The following is a 15465-nucleotide window of genomic DNA, read 5'->3' as shown; positions in this document are numbered from 1 at the left end:
CAGATGTGCACAAAATATACAGAGCCATTGTCCTCAATCAGCAGCTAGTGAGCAGGTCTCATGCAGGAACATCAAAGGAGAGAAACAGGTCCAAAGAAGCTCCAACCCTCACCTAACACTCCTTGGATTATCATGTCAGTTTCTAAAATTTAAAGATGTACCTTTCTTTTTTTTTTTTTTAAATATTTTTAGTTGTGGATGAACATAATACCTTTATCTTATTTATTGATATATGATGCTGAGGATTGAACTCAGTGCCTCACACATGCCAGGCAAGTGCTCCACCACTGAGCTACAACCCCAGCCCAAAGGTGCACATTGCTTAGATTACTTTTATAGAAACCTAAAATGTATTTTGGCATTGAATCCTTTCTGCCCTCTTTTATCCCTACTTGAGTTACTCCTTAGACATAGTGAAGTCTAAAATAAATACAGGAAAATACTACTCCCATCTTTTAACTGTACCAAACATTGAGGTACTTAAATTTTATCTTAACATAAAATACTACTCATTTTTTTAAAAAACACGTAATATAACTCTACAATCCAAATACTAAAAATATTACACATTTCTACTCTTTGAATCAATAAAAGATGACTGCCCTACATTTATGGGTTTGCAACATTACTCTTGCATACTTAAAAATGCAGTCATCATAAAAAGTGCTGCTTAAAGGTAGCTTTTTTAATGCAATGTGAATTTTAAAGGAGCATGTAGCTTATAAGAAATGGTATTTTCACGAAAAATTTATTCTCTGCCTCTCAGGAAAGCAGCAGCATTTCAGTATTAGATTCCTTCTGATTGGATTTTCAGATTGCTTCAGATATACAGACCTTGCAATAATTTTGGAAAATGGCCTTTCCAACCTTAGGATGAACATAAAACATAATTCAGATTTAATCAAGTGCCATATGATTGTCACCAAATCTGAATCAATTTTTAAGACCCACTAAGCAGTCAGGTAATTGTAATACAGTGCACCATCCATTTTGTCTATGCACCCTGGGTCCTTTAATACGATATTCCAGATGATTCCACTTGCCATCACAATCAAACCAGGAGAGTTTAGAAGGAGGAAGTAGAGGCCAGTGGGAGAAACAGTGACACATCTTTCTTTTGCTTTTTTCTCTTTTCACTTTTTAATTAAATGATAAATCTCAATACGAATTCATTAGAAGGTTGATAGCTTAATTAAGCACTATGCTGGTAAACGCCCTAGGGCAACACTTCAGTATCAGTTAACAGAGTTCAGGTGTAACCTGAGGGGGGAAAAAAAAATGTAGGTCATAAGATCTACTCAATCAACCTTTGGGGAGAAAAATTGAAATGAAAAGTGCAGGGGTGAGGGTCCAATATCTACAGACTGTTAAAATTAAATGATAAAAAGTTCAGAATGGTTTTGCCTATAGCAATAAATTCTTTGGATTTATATAATACAGCAAACCCCCTTGCTTCATTTTAACTTGATTTCACTGATACATATAACACAACAATTTAAAAAAAAAAAAAGGGAAAGGCAGAGGGGACTAGGGTTGTGGCTCAGCCATAGAGGGCTCCCATCGCAAAGGCCCCAGGCCCTGGATTTGATCCTCAGCACCACGTAAAAATAAATAAATAAAGATACTACTAAAGATATCCAACTACAACTAAAAAAATAAATGCTTTTTCTAAAAAAGAAAGGAGAAGGCAGAAAATAACTTAAAAATTATAAAACACCCAGGGCTGGGGTTGTGGCTCAGTGGTAGAGGCACTGGGTTAGATCCTCAGCACGCATAAAGATAAATTAATAAAATAAAGGTATTGTGTCCATCTACAACTTTAAAAAAAAATTAAAAACACTTATAGGAAGAAATTTCCTATGACAATAAACAGAAACTAGGAGAATATGCAAATGAATAAAATGACCTTGGAAGGGGAATAGGAAGGCCTATGTTATAAAGCAAGAAGAGTGACGTTTTTGTTGTTATTGTTTTGTACTAGGGATTAAACCCAGCAGCACTTTGCCACTGAGCCACATCCCCCATCCTTTTTTTTTTTTTTTTTTTTTTTTTTGAGACAAGGGTCTTGCTGTTGTTCAAAGCCTCCTTACATTGCTGCAGCTGAACTTGAACTTCAGATCCTCCTGTCTCAGCCTCAGACCTGGTGCTTTGAATCTACAGTGGTAACATTCCTGTTTATTAAATAAATGTAAATTTTTTCATTTATTCAACAAAAACGCAGTGCCTACTATGAATCAGGCCTGCAAGCTGGGGTTCTGAAGGGAAACAGCTCAAGGCCATTTTCCCAGAGGCCTTTCTCCCCCTCCATATTTAAAACTGCAAAGTCCTCCCCCACTCCACCAGCTCCCTGGGCATGCAATACACCTGGTGAACTGTGCAGAAAGCTGGACCTTCATCCATAGAGTCTGACTGGCCTAAATTGGGGCCAGGACCTGCCCTCAGAGGTCCTCCCTTAAGATCCTGTTGTACAACCAAGGTTGAGAGCCACTGCCTTTACTTTTTTTTTTTTTTTAACAGCATCTTCTTAACACATGCCATGATTTCTACGGTCTCACCTCTAGCCACTAGACTGTAGGTGTCCTGAGTGCAGGACAAGTGTCTCTTTTATTCACTGTTGAGTCCCAGTGCCTGCATATCTTAGGAACTCAATAAATATCTGTTGATTAAATTAACACACACTCACTCACTCTCACACACACACACACACACACGAATCCTCCCCTCAGGGCCTATACAATCCATTGGGAAGAGAGAAAAATAGTTAAACCAATGGAAATTCGCAGCTGGGGTAATTACTAAATATTCTAAGAGAAAGCATAGACCCAGGGAATTTGGCCTGGTCTTAGGCTTCGAGGAAATGACTCTGGAAGATGGAGCTGGGTGGCAGCACTCCAGAAAGAGGAAAGGGGGTGTATGGGAAAGGAGGGGGAAGGAAGAACACAGTTCTGCCATAGGAATGGAAATTGGGGAGTGGGGAGGGGGTGAGAGGCTGGCTCACCACACCTTGCCAACACAGGAACTAGGAGAAACCCCCAAAGGTACACTCCAGCAGGATGGTGGTATGATCACTATGGATGATCTCCACCAATCAGGATGCTGGAATGCACATAGGAAATGTGAAATCCATTCTCCTCCACCATCATCTGCCATCCTGAGCCCCTCAAGGAGTATAGAAAAAAGAAGACAATGACATGAGCCTCGACATACCTCCCAGAGTTCCTGGGCAGCAGACTAGATGTCCCCTTATCACCTCATAGGCACCTCCCTTTTCCAAACCACAGAATGCATATGTTACACCTTGGTCAGAAAGGCCAACCTTGGCTTAGGGCCACTTTTTTCACTAAAGGCATTTGGGCGCTAGTCAATCGAGGTAAACTAGCGCTACAGACCCACATCACAATCTCATGTCTCGAGTTCATACTACAGGTATGTCATAAAAAAAAAAAAAAAAGCCAAAACAGAAATCTGAGTTAGCCAAACCCACCAGAAACCCAAAGGAGATCCTGTCTCTTCAGAGCCCTTGAGAATGCACGGCAGTTGGTGACATGTTTATTCTTAAGGGACTCAAAATATTTTTATATTACCCACATGGTTACAAAAGTTATCAAGTGGATTGTTTGTTTTTCTACTTTCTTAAAGGACAGTAATCCCAAATGAAGCCTCAGGGTCAATCCTAAACCTTGCAGCAGTTCATCAGATATTTACAGATGCTCTACTGGGTGACAGGCAAGGACGTAGGTACTGGGACTCTTGAGGAATGGGGAGGCCACTCCTGGGCACTGGGTCTGCAATTCTTAAACTGCCATGCTTCCTTCCTTCTGGGCTTTATATTCTGTAACTTTCTGACCCACTTCCTTTTATTTGGGTTGACAGCTGACCTTTCTTCCCAGATCCATCTACAAGAATCACTCTCTCCTCTATAAATTTACTGCTTCTAACCTACTGTAAGCTGGGAAACCAGACTGTCAAACTAGAACCATCTCTCTAAAGTAAGACTGAATTAATTTTAGGAGAGACACCCAAATGATACTCCATAAATCAATCACATTATTTTATGTGAGTGCATGATCTTGTTGACATCAATGCCAGCTATTCAAACAGTAAGGTTGGTGTGGTTAAGACCACAGGTTTGTTTGGCGTTGGGGATGTGGCTCAGCGGTAGCGCGCCCGCCTGGCATGCGTGCGGCCCGGGTTCGATCCTCAGCACCATACACCAATAAAGATGTTGTGTCTGCCGAGAACTAAAAAAAAGTATAAATATTAAAAAATTAAAAAAAAAAAAAAAAAGACCACAGGTTTGGAAGTCAGACAATTTTGTTTATATCATAACCGTGTTATGTCATAACTCTTTTAAGAGTTCATATCACAACTCTTAAATGGGTCACCCTGAGACACTGTGACTCAGTTTCAACATCTATAAAATTGAGATAAAATGGATACCTTACTTCAAGGTAGACATAAAGATTAAAGAAGATGCTGTCCATTACCCAGCATATAGTACACCCTCAATAAATATTACCTACTGTTGCTATCATCATCATCATCATCATCATCAACAACAACAACAACAACTGGGCTCAAATACTAAGTGCCAACAGGATATGGCTTCAACAGTGCCTGCCACAGACAACTTCCCCTAACCACAGTCCCCGGTTCCAGGAAGCCACTCTAAGCTGTTCTTTGCAAAAGGCTGTCCACCTAATAAATCAAGGGTAGTAAGGTGACAGGCAGTCCTTTCACTGATCAGGTCCCCAGCACACTGAAGACATGACCTAATACAAATGGCTCTCCCAGAAGCACTGGAAAAGTTAGACTGATTTTTTTCCAAGGTCCAGATAAGAGAATTTAGGAAAGAACTGGCCAGTAGTTGGCAGACACACACACAGGCAATGATGTCGGCCAAAGCAGGCACAAAGTAGCCTGTCCCAGGTATTAAGCTGAGTCCTGAGAATTTACCAGACCAATTTCAATTCAGTTTCTGCTTCATGACCCCTTGTAATAAATCTTGTGACTTAAAATGGACTGGGTGATTCTTCTTCCCCTCAGAGAGGCTACCAAGTAGCTGAGCATCATTCATACAAGTTGTCCCTCCAAATGTCACCCTCAACTGGTAAGGTATACAAGTTAACTGCAAAAGGGATAACCTGCATTCTCAGAGCAATTGACCAGGGAACATGGAGGTAAGGAAGTACCTGGTTCTCCTCCTTCTTCTATCTCCATCCCCTGCCACCTGCAAGCTCCAGCTCAAAGACACTAAGTAGGTCTCTCCACAGCCCACAAAGCAATGGCTGAACTTCCAAGGGCACCTACCACAACTGCCTGAGATTTAAGTTTCAAGGAAAAGATGAATAGAGTTCCTAGTTAAAAGTTATGAAACTTAAGTGAACCCCTATGGTCATTAGAAAAGGGCAGGAAGGGGCTTAATAATAACAACACCCTATAGAGCATATTAGCGTTTACGAGGCACGTTCACATACACTCCACCTCTTTTGATCCTCTTAATGACCCTGTGGGGCCAGTATCGTGGTCTCCATTTCCAGATGTGGAAACTGAGGCCAAGAGGTTAAAAACCTAGACCAGGACTCTTTGTGAGTCAGTAACTTTCCTGGTCCAGGGTCACCATTTCCTCCCTTTTACAAGTCTTCAGACAAACAGATATACAAAAAGAGGATGTGTATTCCTGCAAAATCTCTCAGTACTATTAAAAGCAATAATTAAGCTGAAAGGGGAGGGGTGACTGAAAATAACTAGGTATAAACTGTTGGTTCACTTTGTTTTCTGTTTTGTTTTTAAAATAATTAAGAACAGCACATTTTCATTTAGAATGTGACTTGGAGGCCCAGAGGGGAAGGGACCAACACAAATTCAGGTCCTATGAATCATGGATTCACCAACCAAAGGGAAATAGGAATGTGGCCTTGATTTACTGATACAAATAGCTAGAAGAAAGATACCTCCCCAGGTCAGGCCTGCAGACTCTGGAATCCTCAGGAAGGGAGCATGGTCCTTGGAGAGAGAAGTCCAGCCTCCTGTGCAGTAAAAGATGCGGGGAGGTTTCTGACAGGAGCAAAAACAAAACTTCAAAGGGAACACTGCCCAGGAAGCTTCAAAGACCCCCTGCAGGACCAATTAACACCTACAAATGTTTATCTAAGCAGTCATTTAATGATGGCTATTTCCCTGAATGGATGTTCACTGGCACCTTAAAGAGCTATGGCCTCAATGGGATTGGAGTGGGGTGGGGGGAACAGGGCAGGAAGTTCTTTATTGTTTGGGGGTAGGGACCTCAGTCAAGAAGAAAACACTCAACATGGATCACACTTTATTTCTAGTGAAAAAAAAAGTATATATATATATATATATATATATATACATACATATATATATATATACATATATACATATAAGGTAACTCAGTATCTAAGAAAATGTAAGTGGTTCAATGGTTAAACTGTGGGGTAAGTATGAGTTGGAAAAAAAATCACATCTTAAAAATCCTATTTTCAGGGCTGGGGCTATGGCTCAGTGGTAGAGTGTGCCTAGCATGCACAGACCCTGGATTCAATCCCCCATGCTGGAAGTAAAAAACAATTCTATTTTCAAAGACTATTTAATAGGACAGGTAAATACATGCTTCTGGAGAATGTTAAAGGAAAAAAAAAATCCAAATTTAAAGTCTGGCTTCAACTTTAGAAAACCAATAAACAGAAGAGGTCAGGAGACAGTCAGGAGTTCGTATGGCACACTGTGGTGGCCCCAGGTCCAAGGAACATGGGCATCTGGTACAGACAAGGAAGTTAAGAAAATTGTGTTGAATACACTTCTTATTAGTTAAGAGTAATTAATATGTCTACACAGGCACTTGGATACGAAGAGATCGAATGATATAAATATACAGGTGCATTTATGTGTTAAGAGTAGACCGAATGCAGCAAAGTTTCACAAGAATAGCCAGCTTTTATAATGGGATTTGAAATTTAATTTCACCTCATATCATCTGAACCTCCCCAATTTCCCACAAAATTTAACACGTTTTAATCTCTTCTTTTTTCCCTCCCCCCTCCTCTTTCCTTCTTAGTGCTGGGTTTGAACCCGAGGCCTAGTGAATGCCAAGCACTTACTCTTCCCCTCCGCTATACCCCCAACCTGCAGTACTCTTCTTTCAGGAGCTTGAGGTCCTGAGAGCAGGTATCCTGTGTTCCAGGTACAGAATCTTCCATTTCTTTGCCATTGGATCACACTCTCCACCTTGGGTCACAGTTACCCCAGTCTCCATTTCAAAGGTTCACTTACAATTAAAGGAGGAAACACTGTAGGGGCTACCAGGGAGGGCAAAGGTCACTCATGGAGATCACTTGCGGCTTCCTCACTTTTCTTAGAAGAGCTCTTGGAGAGAATTAAAAACAGAATTCATATAGACCACGGCACCATGTTGCTTGAATGGAGGAGATCAAGGAGTTCAGAGATTGGTGTCAGAATTAAGGGCCACATCTCCAAGCCAAGTTCTTTCCTTGGGAAACATGTTTACAAAGTAAAGGCATTAGGGGAAAAGGTTAAAAAAGAAAAAAAAGAGTTGATCCACAAACCCCTGACTCAACTGGTTAAAAATTTGCCTGTAAACAGATGGAAAGTTTGATCCTTTAAGATGGTAATATTTCTGACAAGGAAAATGAACTCTGAAATCTAAGATCCCTTGTTGGAAGCCATTCATGCACCAGGTGTGACACTGAGCTCTTACTTGACCCTCTCTCTGGAGCCTACATTATAATCTGTAACATGGATACATACCCCCAAACTACTGTTGAAAGGCTTAAATGAAAGAAAAACGGTAAATTCAAGTAACGGGCACCCAACAAATCTTTTAGTTCACAGGGAGGCCCTGTTTATCACAAGAGCTTGGTAGAGGTGCAAGAGCTCTTCCATAAAAACAATTCGTCATTATGCTCAGGGAAACAGTCGCTTGGATGGTCACATCTGAGGATGGCAGAATCTGGGAACCGCCTCACCTTACCTGGTTCATTCTGAATACACCTGCCAAAAAGTGAACAGAATCAAGGAGCAGCAGACCTCAGTGAACAGAGAACTGGGAGTCAGAAAACCTGGACTACAGCCTCAGTTCAGCCACGTATAAGCTGGGAAACCTTAGATGAACCACTTCACCACTGGCCTCGGTTTGCACCCTAGTAGATGACCTCACAGGCAGCTGGCAAGGTGGCCGTGAGAAAAGCAGCCGGCCATCAAGCACAGCCTTTGATGTGACACTGACATACTCAAGGTCACTATTGGCAGGGCTATCTGGCACTGTGTTCTGAGGAGACAGATTCTCAGGCTCTGGCCAAAAGAACAATATCCACCTTGTGGCATCTCCTCTTGCCAATTCTGTGACTTCCCACTGCGGTCATTGTCAGAGGGACTGAAAGTGGCCTCCTATTGGGAGGGCTTGCCCATACCTTAGTTGCAAGCCATTCATGATCTGTAGGACAAAAGCTGTAGGCCCCTAGTTCAGACCACAGATTCTACTTGAACTCTCATTTTTTGCCAGACTGGACTCCGTCAACATGCACATGTTCTAGAAGTGGCCCATCACACCACAACCTGGATGCAGGGTTTCCTTGTGAATGAGGCTTTCAGGTGCTCTCCAGAAAGCAGGTTCAGGGAGAAGTGAAAAGGGGAGGAAATGAGAGAACTAGAAGGTCAGTGTCAGAAGACGCACATGCCAACTTCGTCATTTTGCATAGAGCTGATTCTACCTTTATTCTTTTTTTTTAAAATACTGTTTTTAATTGTAGTTGATCACAATACCTTTATTTATTTAATTTTTATTTATATGAGACAGTGGAATGCATTACAATCCTTATTACACACATAGAGCACAATTTTTCATAACTCTGGTTATATACAAAGTATACTCACAACAATTCATGTCTTCATAATGTACTTTGGACCTTTATTTTTATGTGGTACTGAGGATCGAACCCAGCACCCCGCATGTGCTAGGCGAGCGCTCTACCACTGAGCCACAATTCCGGCCCCCTCCCTTTATTCTTAATATGTGCTCATGCAGTCTATTTTAGAAATGCTTGTGCTCTCATACAACTGTGGAGACAAAAAATGCTAATATTTTATATTTGATACGTGTGAATCACAATTCTCATCTTTCATTGAAGGAGAGGAAAACATTTGCCTAAGATTCACTGCTGGATCATGAACTTGCTCAAAGTGTCTGTGAACAGTTTGGGATAATAGGAAAAAACAAAGTGTCACTTATATTATTACTTTTTTGTGCACATTTTCTTTTTGCTATAAAGCATCTGAACACAACTTATTGTTTGGTCAATCTAAACCCCTTAGGACCAAACTCCAGGGTTCCAAGAACTCCTGTCTAGGCAAAGCAGCTCCAGGGACCCATCCACCTTAGTTAGGAATGATAGAAAAAGGTAAAAAGACCCAGGGCAAGAGTTGTAAACCTGAGGATGGCCTTAGCAGGAGTGTGTCAGTCCTTAAAACCAGGTGACAATTTGTATACATATGTGCTTGCTTTTTTTTTTTTTTTTCCTTCTCTTTTTGAAGCTTGTCCAAGTTCCCATTAGGCTTCCAAAGGGTTCTAAGAGAAGTCTCACAAGAGAGACCCCCAATACAGAACTCCTAGTGGCTGGAGAGCTTTTAAGGGTGTCTGATGGCTGTGATTAGAAATGCAAAAATGCAGATTATGGGGAAATCCAGGAGGTCTGCATTGTAGGGCTGCTCTGGCCACTAACCAGATTTCTGATTGGTCAATTAAATATTCCATCCCTCTGTTCAACAGCTGTGAAATGAGACTGGTAGAAGTTGAATGACTACCTACCCTTAAGGATAGAGGACAGTGGGGTACAGCTTTAGCAAAAACAGAAAATGAAGTTGTCAAAAAGACCTGCACAGAATTTTCCCAATTCCCAGAATTTGCTTAAAATAATTGCCTCCACTTTGCTTGGAGGGGGTCAAAGATAGAAGCCATCTCACATTTCTTTTCTTTCTTCTATTTCAAATAGCCAAATCTGAAGTTTTGCAATAATGTCCTTTGAAGGGATATGAACTATGAAGCTCATGCAAAATACAGTAATTCTATAAGGATACATAAGAAGCTCAAAGAATGTAAAATACAAAGAATTTCTCTAAGGCCTCATTACAAATCATCTAATCACTGCAGCGACTTATTTTAGCTGGTGTCATCTACATCTGTTAAAATATGTAACTGATGAAAATTAATTATGAGTGTCATAAAAATGAATGTTTTAATATAATCTTGGAAGTCTGGGTCAAAAAATGACAGGACGAATTTACTTTTTCTGTATTACAAAAGTATTTTCATTCATTCCATGTAGCTCTTCTATACCTTTATATAATGTCCATTTTCACAAAATGAGACAGTACCACATAATGCTGTGTTTCTCGAAAAGCAACTGTTTTTAGTAGATATATTTGTATATATTCTATAATATCCTAACTTGGCCATGACACCATAAATTTTCAATCTAATTATCAGATACCTTTAAGCCCAAACATTATCAGATCCCTTTAAGTCCAACAACATGTGGTTGTTGGCGGGAATAAATTAAAATGCAGTTTTTTCATAGGCACTTGCTAATAAAGAAGAGAGATAGATGAAAAAAAATCAATCATTTTTTACAAGCCATTACCAAATGAATGCTTACAGCAACCTGAAGCTTCCTAAAATCCATTTCACAGAAGGAAACATTAATGTTCAAGATGAGAATCAAAAGTCACAGGAGTCTGTAAGCCACTAAACTTATACAGACTACCCCTATAGTCCTAACTTCTTTATCCCCTCCTCTGTAAAGCCCTGGAAAGATTAGCAGTAGACTTGAGGAGCTGCGCATCTCATGTATGGGAAACTAACTTCTAGAAAGCATCAATATTTACAGCAGTTGCTCTTCCTCCAGAGCACAACACACTCTTGCTAGGACAGCATGTCACTTATACATTTCAGAGTTCTTGCTTCATCTTCATGGTTCGAAGTCATAGTAGAGCCAATAGTTTCTGCAAGCTTCATTTGCCAAGAACAAAAATTCTGACAACCCAATGAGGGTATAGAAACTGCAGGTATGCCAGGTTAGTGAATGCAAATGTTCTGCGGCAGCATCCTGTCCTACCGAGCAAGGTTAGGGCTGTAAGGTGTGCAGAAGGGGAACATAAAGCAGAGGTGACCCTGCTTAAGAAAGCCCTGCTTGGGATAAAGAGCAAACTTGCTTTCCTTCTAAATGCTACTTTTACCAGGAGATCCAATCTGAAGCTCCTGACCCCTGGTGGTCTTTAAACATAAATCAAAACAGGGTGTTGGTGTCAGATTTCTTGGCCCAATCACAAAGAGTTCAGAAATTAGTTTAATTACCAAAAATTAAAGCTGCAAGGAAACAAGCCCCACCTCTAACCAGTGCCAATCTCTGGAAATCTAAAACTTCCACTCAGGAGAAAAAGTAGAGATTTAATATTTACTTTGGGAATAAGAGGCCAAGGAAGATATAATTCTTTTATTGGATTGCAGGTATTTTCCAACTAAATATATAATTCATGTTTCCTAGAGTGAAATCTCAGCTAGTTCTTTCAGTAGGAAGAACAGCACAATCCTTCTACAAAATTTGGTAGGATTGCTTTAGGAGACATAGAAAGGCTAGGCTTCAGACTGAGTTACTCCACCATACACACTAGACAAAGAAATTCCTGAAAGGCTAGGCGCATTTCTTCTTAAAAGCACCCACAGGAACAGGTCAATGTAAATGTCACACAAATAGAGCAGTTCATTACTAACCATAGTTTAAATTTCTTTTGTGAGAGATTTTAATCCATTGCTACTGCACCCAACATTCACACATAACTACCCCTGAGTAAAAGTAAAATAGATTCAGAATTGATCCTAGCCTCAGGCTTTTCTTATGCTTGAAAGCAAAAGGTGTTGGGCTTGAGGATCAGAATCCCAGAGCTTGCTACTTCCTCCTTCACTCTTTGTGACCAAGTACAGGAGGACTTTAATTTCCCTTCCCATCACTCCCACAGAGGCCTGAGAGTCTGAGGAAATCCACAGACTACAATCAAACCTTTCTTTTCAGGGCTGCTTTCCCACCATGCCCCTTCCTGTTCCAGGCAGGTTTGCGAAGCATTTTCCCTATTCTGCATTTCATGAATCAATTGCAAAATCTGCCAACCTCTGCCAGTTCCTCTTATACTCAGCCAAGAGGTTCCCCTTCCTTCCCTGGGTAGCACAAGGCTGCTCTGGTTTTTAACTGGCGTAACGTGGAAATGCACTGTAAGAACTCACTAACTCTTTCACAGCCAGAGATTAGGGAAAGTCTGGGGTTGGGGAAGACCCCATCTATTAGGAAACTGACAGGCCAAGTTCAGGTTAAAGCAGATTTGTGGATTCTAGCTTTAGTCCCAAATCCACTTTGTCTGTTACTGTCACTGGAAAGGAAAAGGAAAGGTGAAAAGGGCTACAAAGTAACCAACTCAGTTACTTAGCAACTGGACAAAACTTGCCTCACTACAGAGGCTAAGGAGGCATCTCACACCCATTCAAAGAGTAACAGTCTCCGATTTATATGCAAATGGTAAAGACAAAGGGAAAAGGGAAATCTAAATTAGCCAGCAGCATTTACAGCAATGGGCCTGAGGCCCAGATTTTTTAAAGTTTCCCCTAGGAAGGAGACAGGGCACATACATGTAAATGAATGAATGAATGAATGAATATGAGCCTACTGGCCCTGACAGGCTTACAGTCTCTCTTCATAAAAGTCAATGCCATGGAGGAAGGAGGAGACAGGCACACAAGTTTAGTAGTTATAATTAAAACACTCTCCCAGCTAACATGAACTGAAGGCTTAGGAAAAGATGAAATTTTGAAGCAGGACAACTCCAGGAAGAACAGGTACGGTGTTCATGAGTTTTGCAAACAAAGCATCAATCTCCGGGGAAAGATCTGCTGATTGTGGGTAGATCAGCCCCTTTCAGGTTCTCTAGATACCCTCAGAAACATCCTTCCATGCCCCAAGCTTAAGTACAGTTTCCAAAAGAGATCAGAACCCATCCTTAACAGAAGACACATTCCCCTGAAGGTTTTCTAAGCAAGAGGGAGACACTCCGTCATCCACTTGGCTCAAGAAAGTGCTCAGGCTTTTCAGTTTACCCAACTTCTGGCCACACACTTGAACCAGGGTGCTCAGTCCCAAGCTTCAAAAAGGAAGGAAAAAACCTGAGACTCCTGAGCCGCTCCCTCCCCCACCCTCACACCTGGCCAAGATGGGCCGAGGTGGGCCGGGCCCAGGGCGACTCCTAAAGGCATCCAGCCCCACTACTTACTTCTCGTACTCGGTGTTGTCTCTGTCACAGCGAGCATCCTTGTGCTTTTGCCAGTCTTTGCCATGCTTGCAGGTGGTGAGGAGCAAGACGTCCTCCCCATTGTGGACGTGATATAAGGCATTCCTGGTGTCTGACCCTATCCCTGTCAGGTACCTCTTCCCCTTGAATACCAGCATGTACTTCCTGAGAGGAGGGATGGTGTTAAACTTCAAAAACCCCCTCTCCCCTCCTGTCCTGGGATGATCCTTAGAAAAGAGGGGAATAGAAACATCAAAGTTGGGTCGGAAGTTTTCAGTACTGATGCTGGCTTTGGCCAGCATTGCCTGGCCGATGTCAAACCCCACGTCCTCGGTGTAGTCAGGCCAAGTGCCGGAATATAAATTAAAAATTAAATGATTCCTACCATTGTTCCACAAGTGGAGACTCTGCACTTTGGATCTCAAATTGTGCACATACTGAGGTGACAACTGGTCTCTGTCTAAAGTATCCAGACTCAGGACAAAGAGGCACGCCTGGCTGGGGTCCGAGGTGTAGAACCTGGAGCCCTCGATGGCCGCTAGAATGTTTTGGTAACTTTCGGCGATTTTCTCCCCTTTTTGCTGCGGGTATACGTAGACTTTGAAGCCGTTTTTCTTGCAAAGGGTGAAATCGAAGCAGGACTCCATGCGACACTTCTTGCCTTTGTAGATGCTCGAGTTGGCATCTCGCTTCTGCCGGGGGGAAATGTGCACGCTGGAATCCTCGTTTTCCAATTGATCCCAAGGAAAGAAGGGGCGCAGAGCGTCCGGGAAGCGGGGCCAGAAATGATCCGGACTGGGCTGGTGCAAGCCATTCCGACCGCTCTGCTCTTCTCTCCGGCTGTGGCTCCTCGATGCCCTAAACTGCAAGCCTCCGAAATAAAACAAAAGGGCGAGACAAGAGCCAGCTGAGAGCAGGATGAAATAGCGTTTTTTGGCCTGCATGTGTCCTGCCTGGGTCAAGAGGATTGTAAATAAACACAAGAATCACCCAAGTTTCCCAATCAACACTTTCAGCTCCAGTCCGCCATCTTCCCGCCTGTAAAGACTTCAAACTCTCCGCTCCCACCTTCTCTGGATGCCTTTCCCCAAGCCGTGGACTGATCCAGCGCATGTGGGCGATTTCTTTAACTTTCTCCCCTTCGGTCTTTCATCTTTGGGTTGCACAATGCACGGGAGAGACCGGGGCTGAATATTTCGCACCCAGGGCGGGCGAGCAGCGGACTGTAATTTTCTTGCATGCAACAAGACGGAGGAAAAGAAAGAGAGGGGGGAAGAAAAAGCTCCCGATACCCAATCAATGGCAAGACGAAGTGATTGCCTGGCCTCTCGGATTCCTCTCGGCAGCGTGGAAAATGAGCCCCGGGAAAGCAACTTCAACTCATCCACGCTCGCGTGCAGAGCACTCCGGTTCCAACAAGTCAGCCGATCCCGGGTTCAGCCGGCTAGTGCATCTTGCAGCTGGGGCGCCGTAACCTCACAAATCCCTGCATCTCTCTTTATTCCCTTCTGCAGCGGCTCCGAGACTCCGGCGGTGTTTACTCCTGCGCTCGCGGGGCCGGCCCCCGGGACGCGCGGCGGCCCGGCTGGCGGCGGCGGCGGCGGCGGCGCTGGGCGGCGGCGGCGGCGGCGCGTCCTCCCCGCGGGCAGTGCCGGCCCCGAGCGGCGCTTCGCAGGCCCCCGCGCGATCGCTGCCGACCGCCGCGTTCGGTCGCCGAATGTTACCCGGTTCTGAATGTTACACTTACACATTCCATTCCCGACACGACAGCGCTGACCTCATCCATCCACGCAGCCCGCGCTGCCATTGGCCGAGCGTCACGTCCGGGGGGGGCGGTGCTTCCGCTGCGCCCATTCATAACCCCCGGCCGCCGGCAGAGGCGCCGGCGCGGCTCGGGGACGCGGGGGCGCGGGGACCCCGGAGCGCCGTGGCCATGACTGGCCGGCTGGATGGCCTGCCGGCTGGCGGGCGGGCGGAGCGGTGCGCTGTACGGCGCGGCCCCGGGCGAGTGGGCCCGGAATCCGGGCTGGGCAGTGCCGGGAACCTGGGGCACCGCTGGCCTGGGAAGCCAGGACGACCAGGCCCGCCCCGCGCTGC

At 43.5% G+C, this 15465-nt stretch overlaps 1 protein-coding gene across 1 annotated transcript in view; it reads right to left on the bottom strand.

Moving 5' to 3' along the window:
• Ext1 (exostosin glycosyltransferase 1) overlaps positions 1-14944 on the bottom strand; it is a 262505-nt gene extending 247561 nt beyond the window's left edge. The window contains exon 1 of the mRNA XM_026393885.2: positions 13351-14944. Within this exon, the coding sequence (XP_026249670.1) occupies positions 13351-14312 (962 nt within the window). The 5' untranslated portion in view covers positions 14313-14944. The remainder of the gene's footprint in view (positions 1-13350) is intronic.
• Between the last annotated feature and the right edge of the window lie 521 nt (positions 14945-15465).

This window comes from Urocitellus parryii, chromosome 7 (genome assembly GCF_045843805.1).
Source record: "Urocitellus parryii isolate mUroPar1 chromosome 7, mUroPar1.hap1, whole genome shotgun sequence".
Taxonomy (NCBI): domain Eukaryota; kingdom Metazoa; phylum Chordata; class Mammalia; order Rodentia; family Sciuridae; genus Urocitellus; species Urocitellus parryii.
Note: the sequence above shows the minus strand (reverse complement) of the source record. Positions and strands in the feature narration are given on the sequence as shown.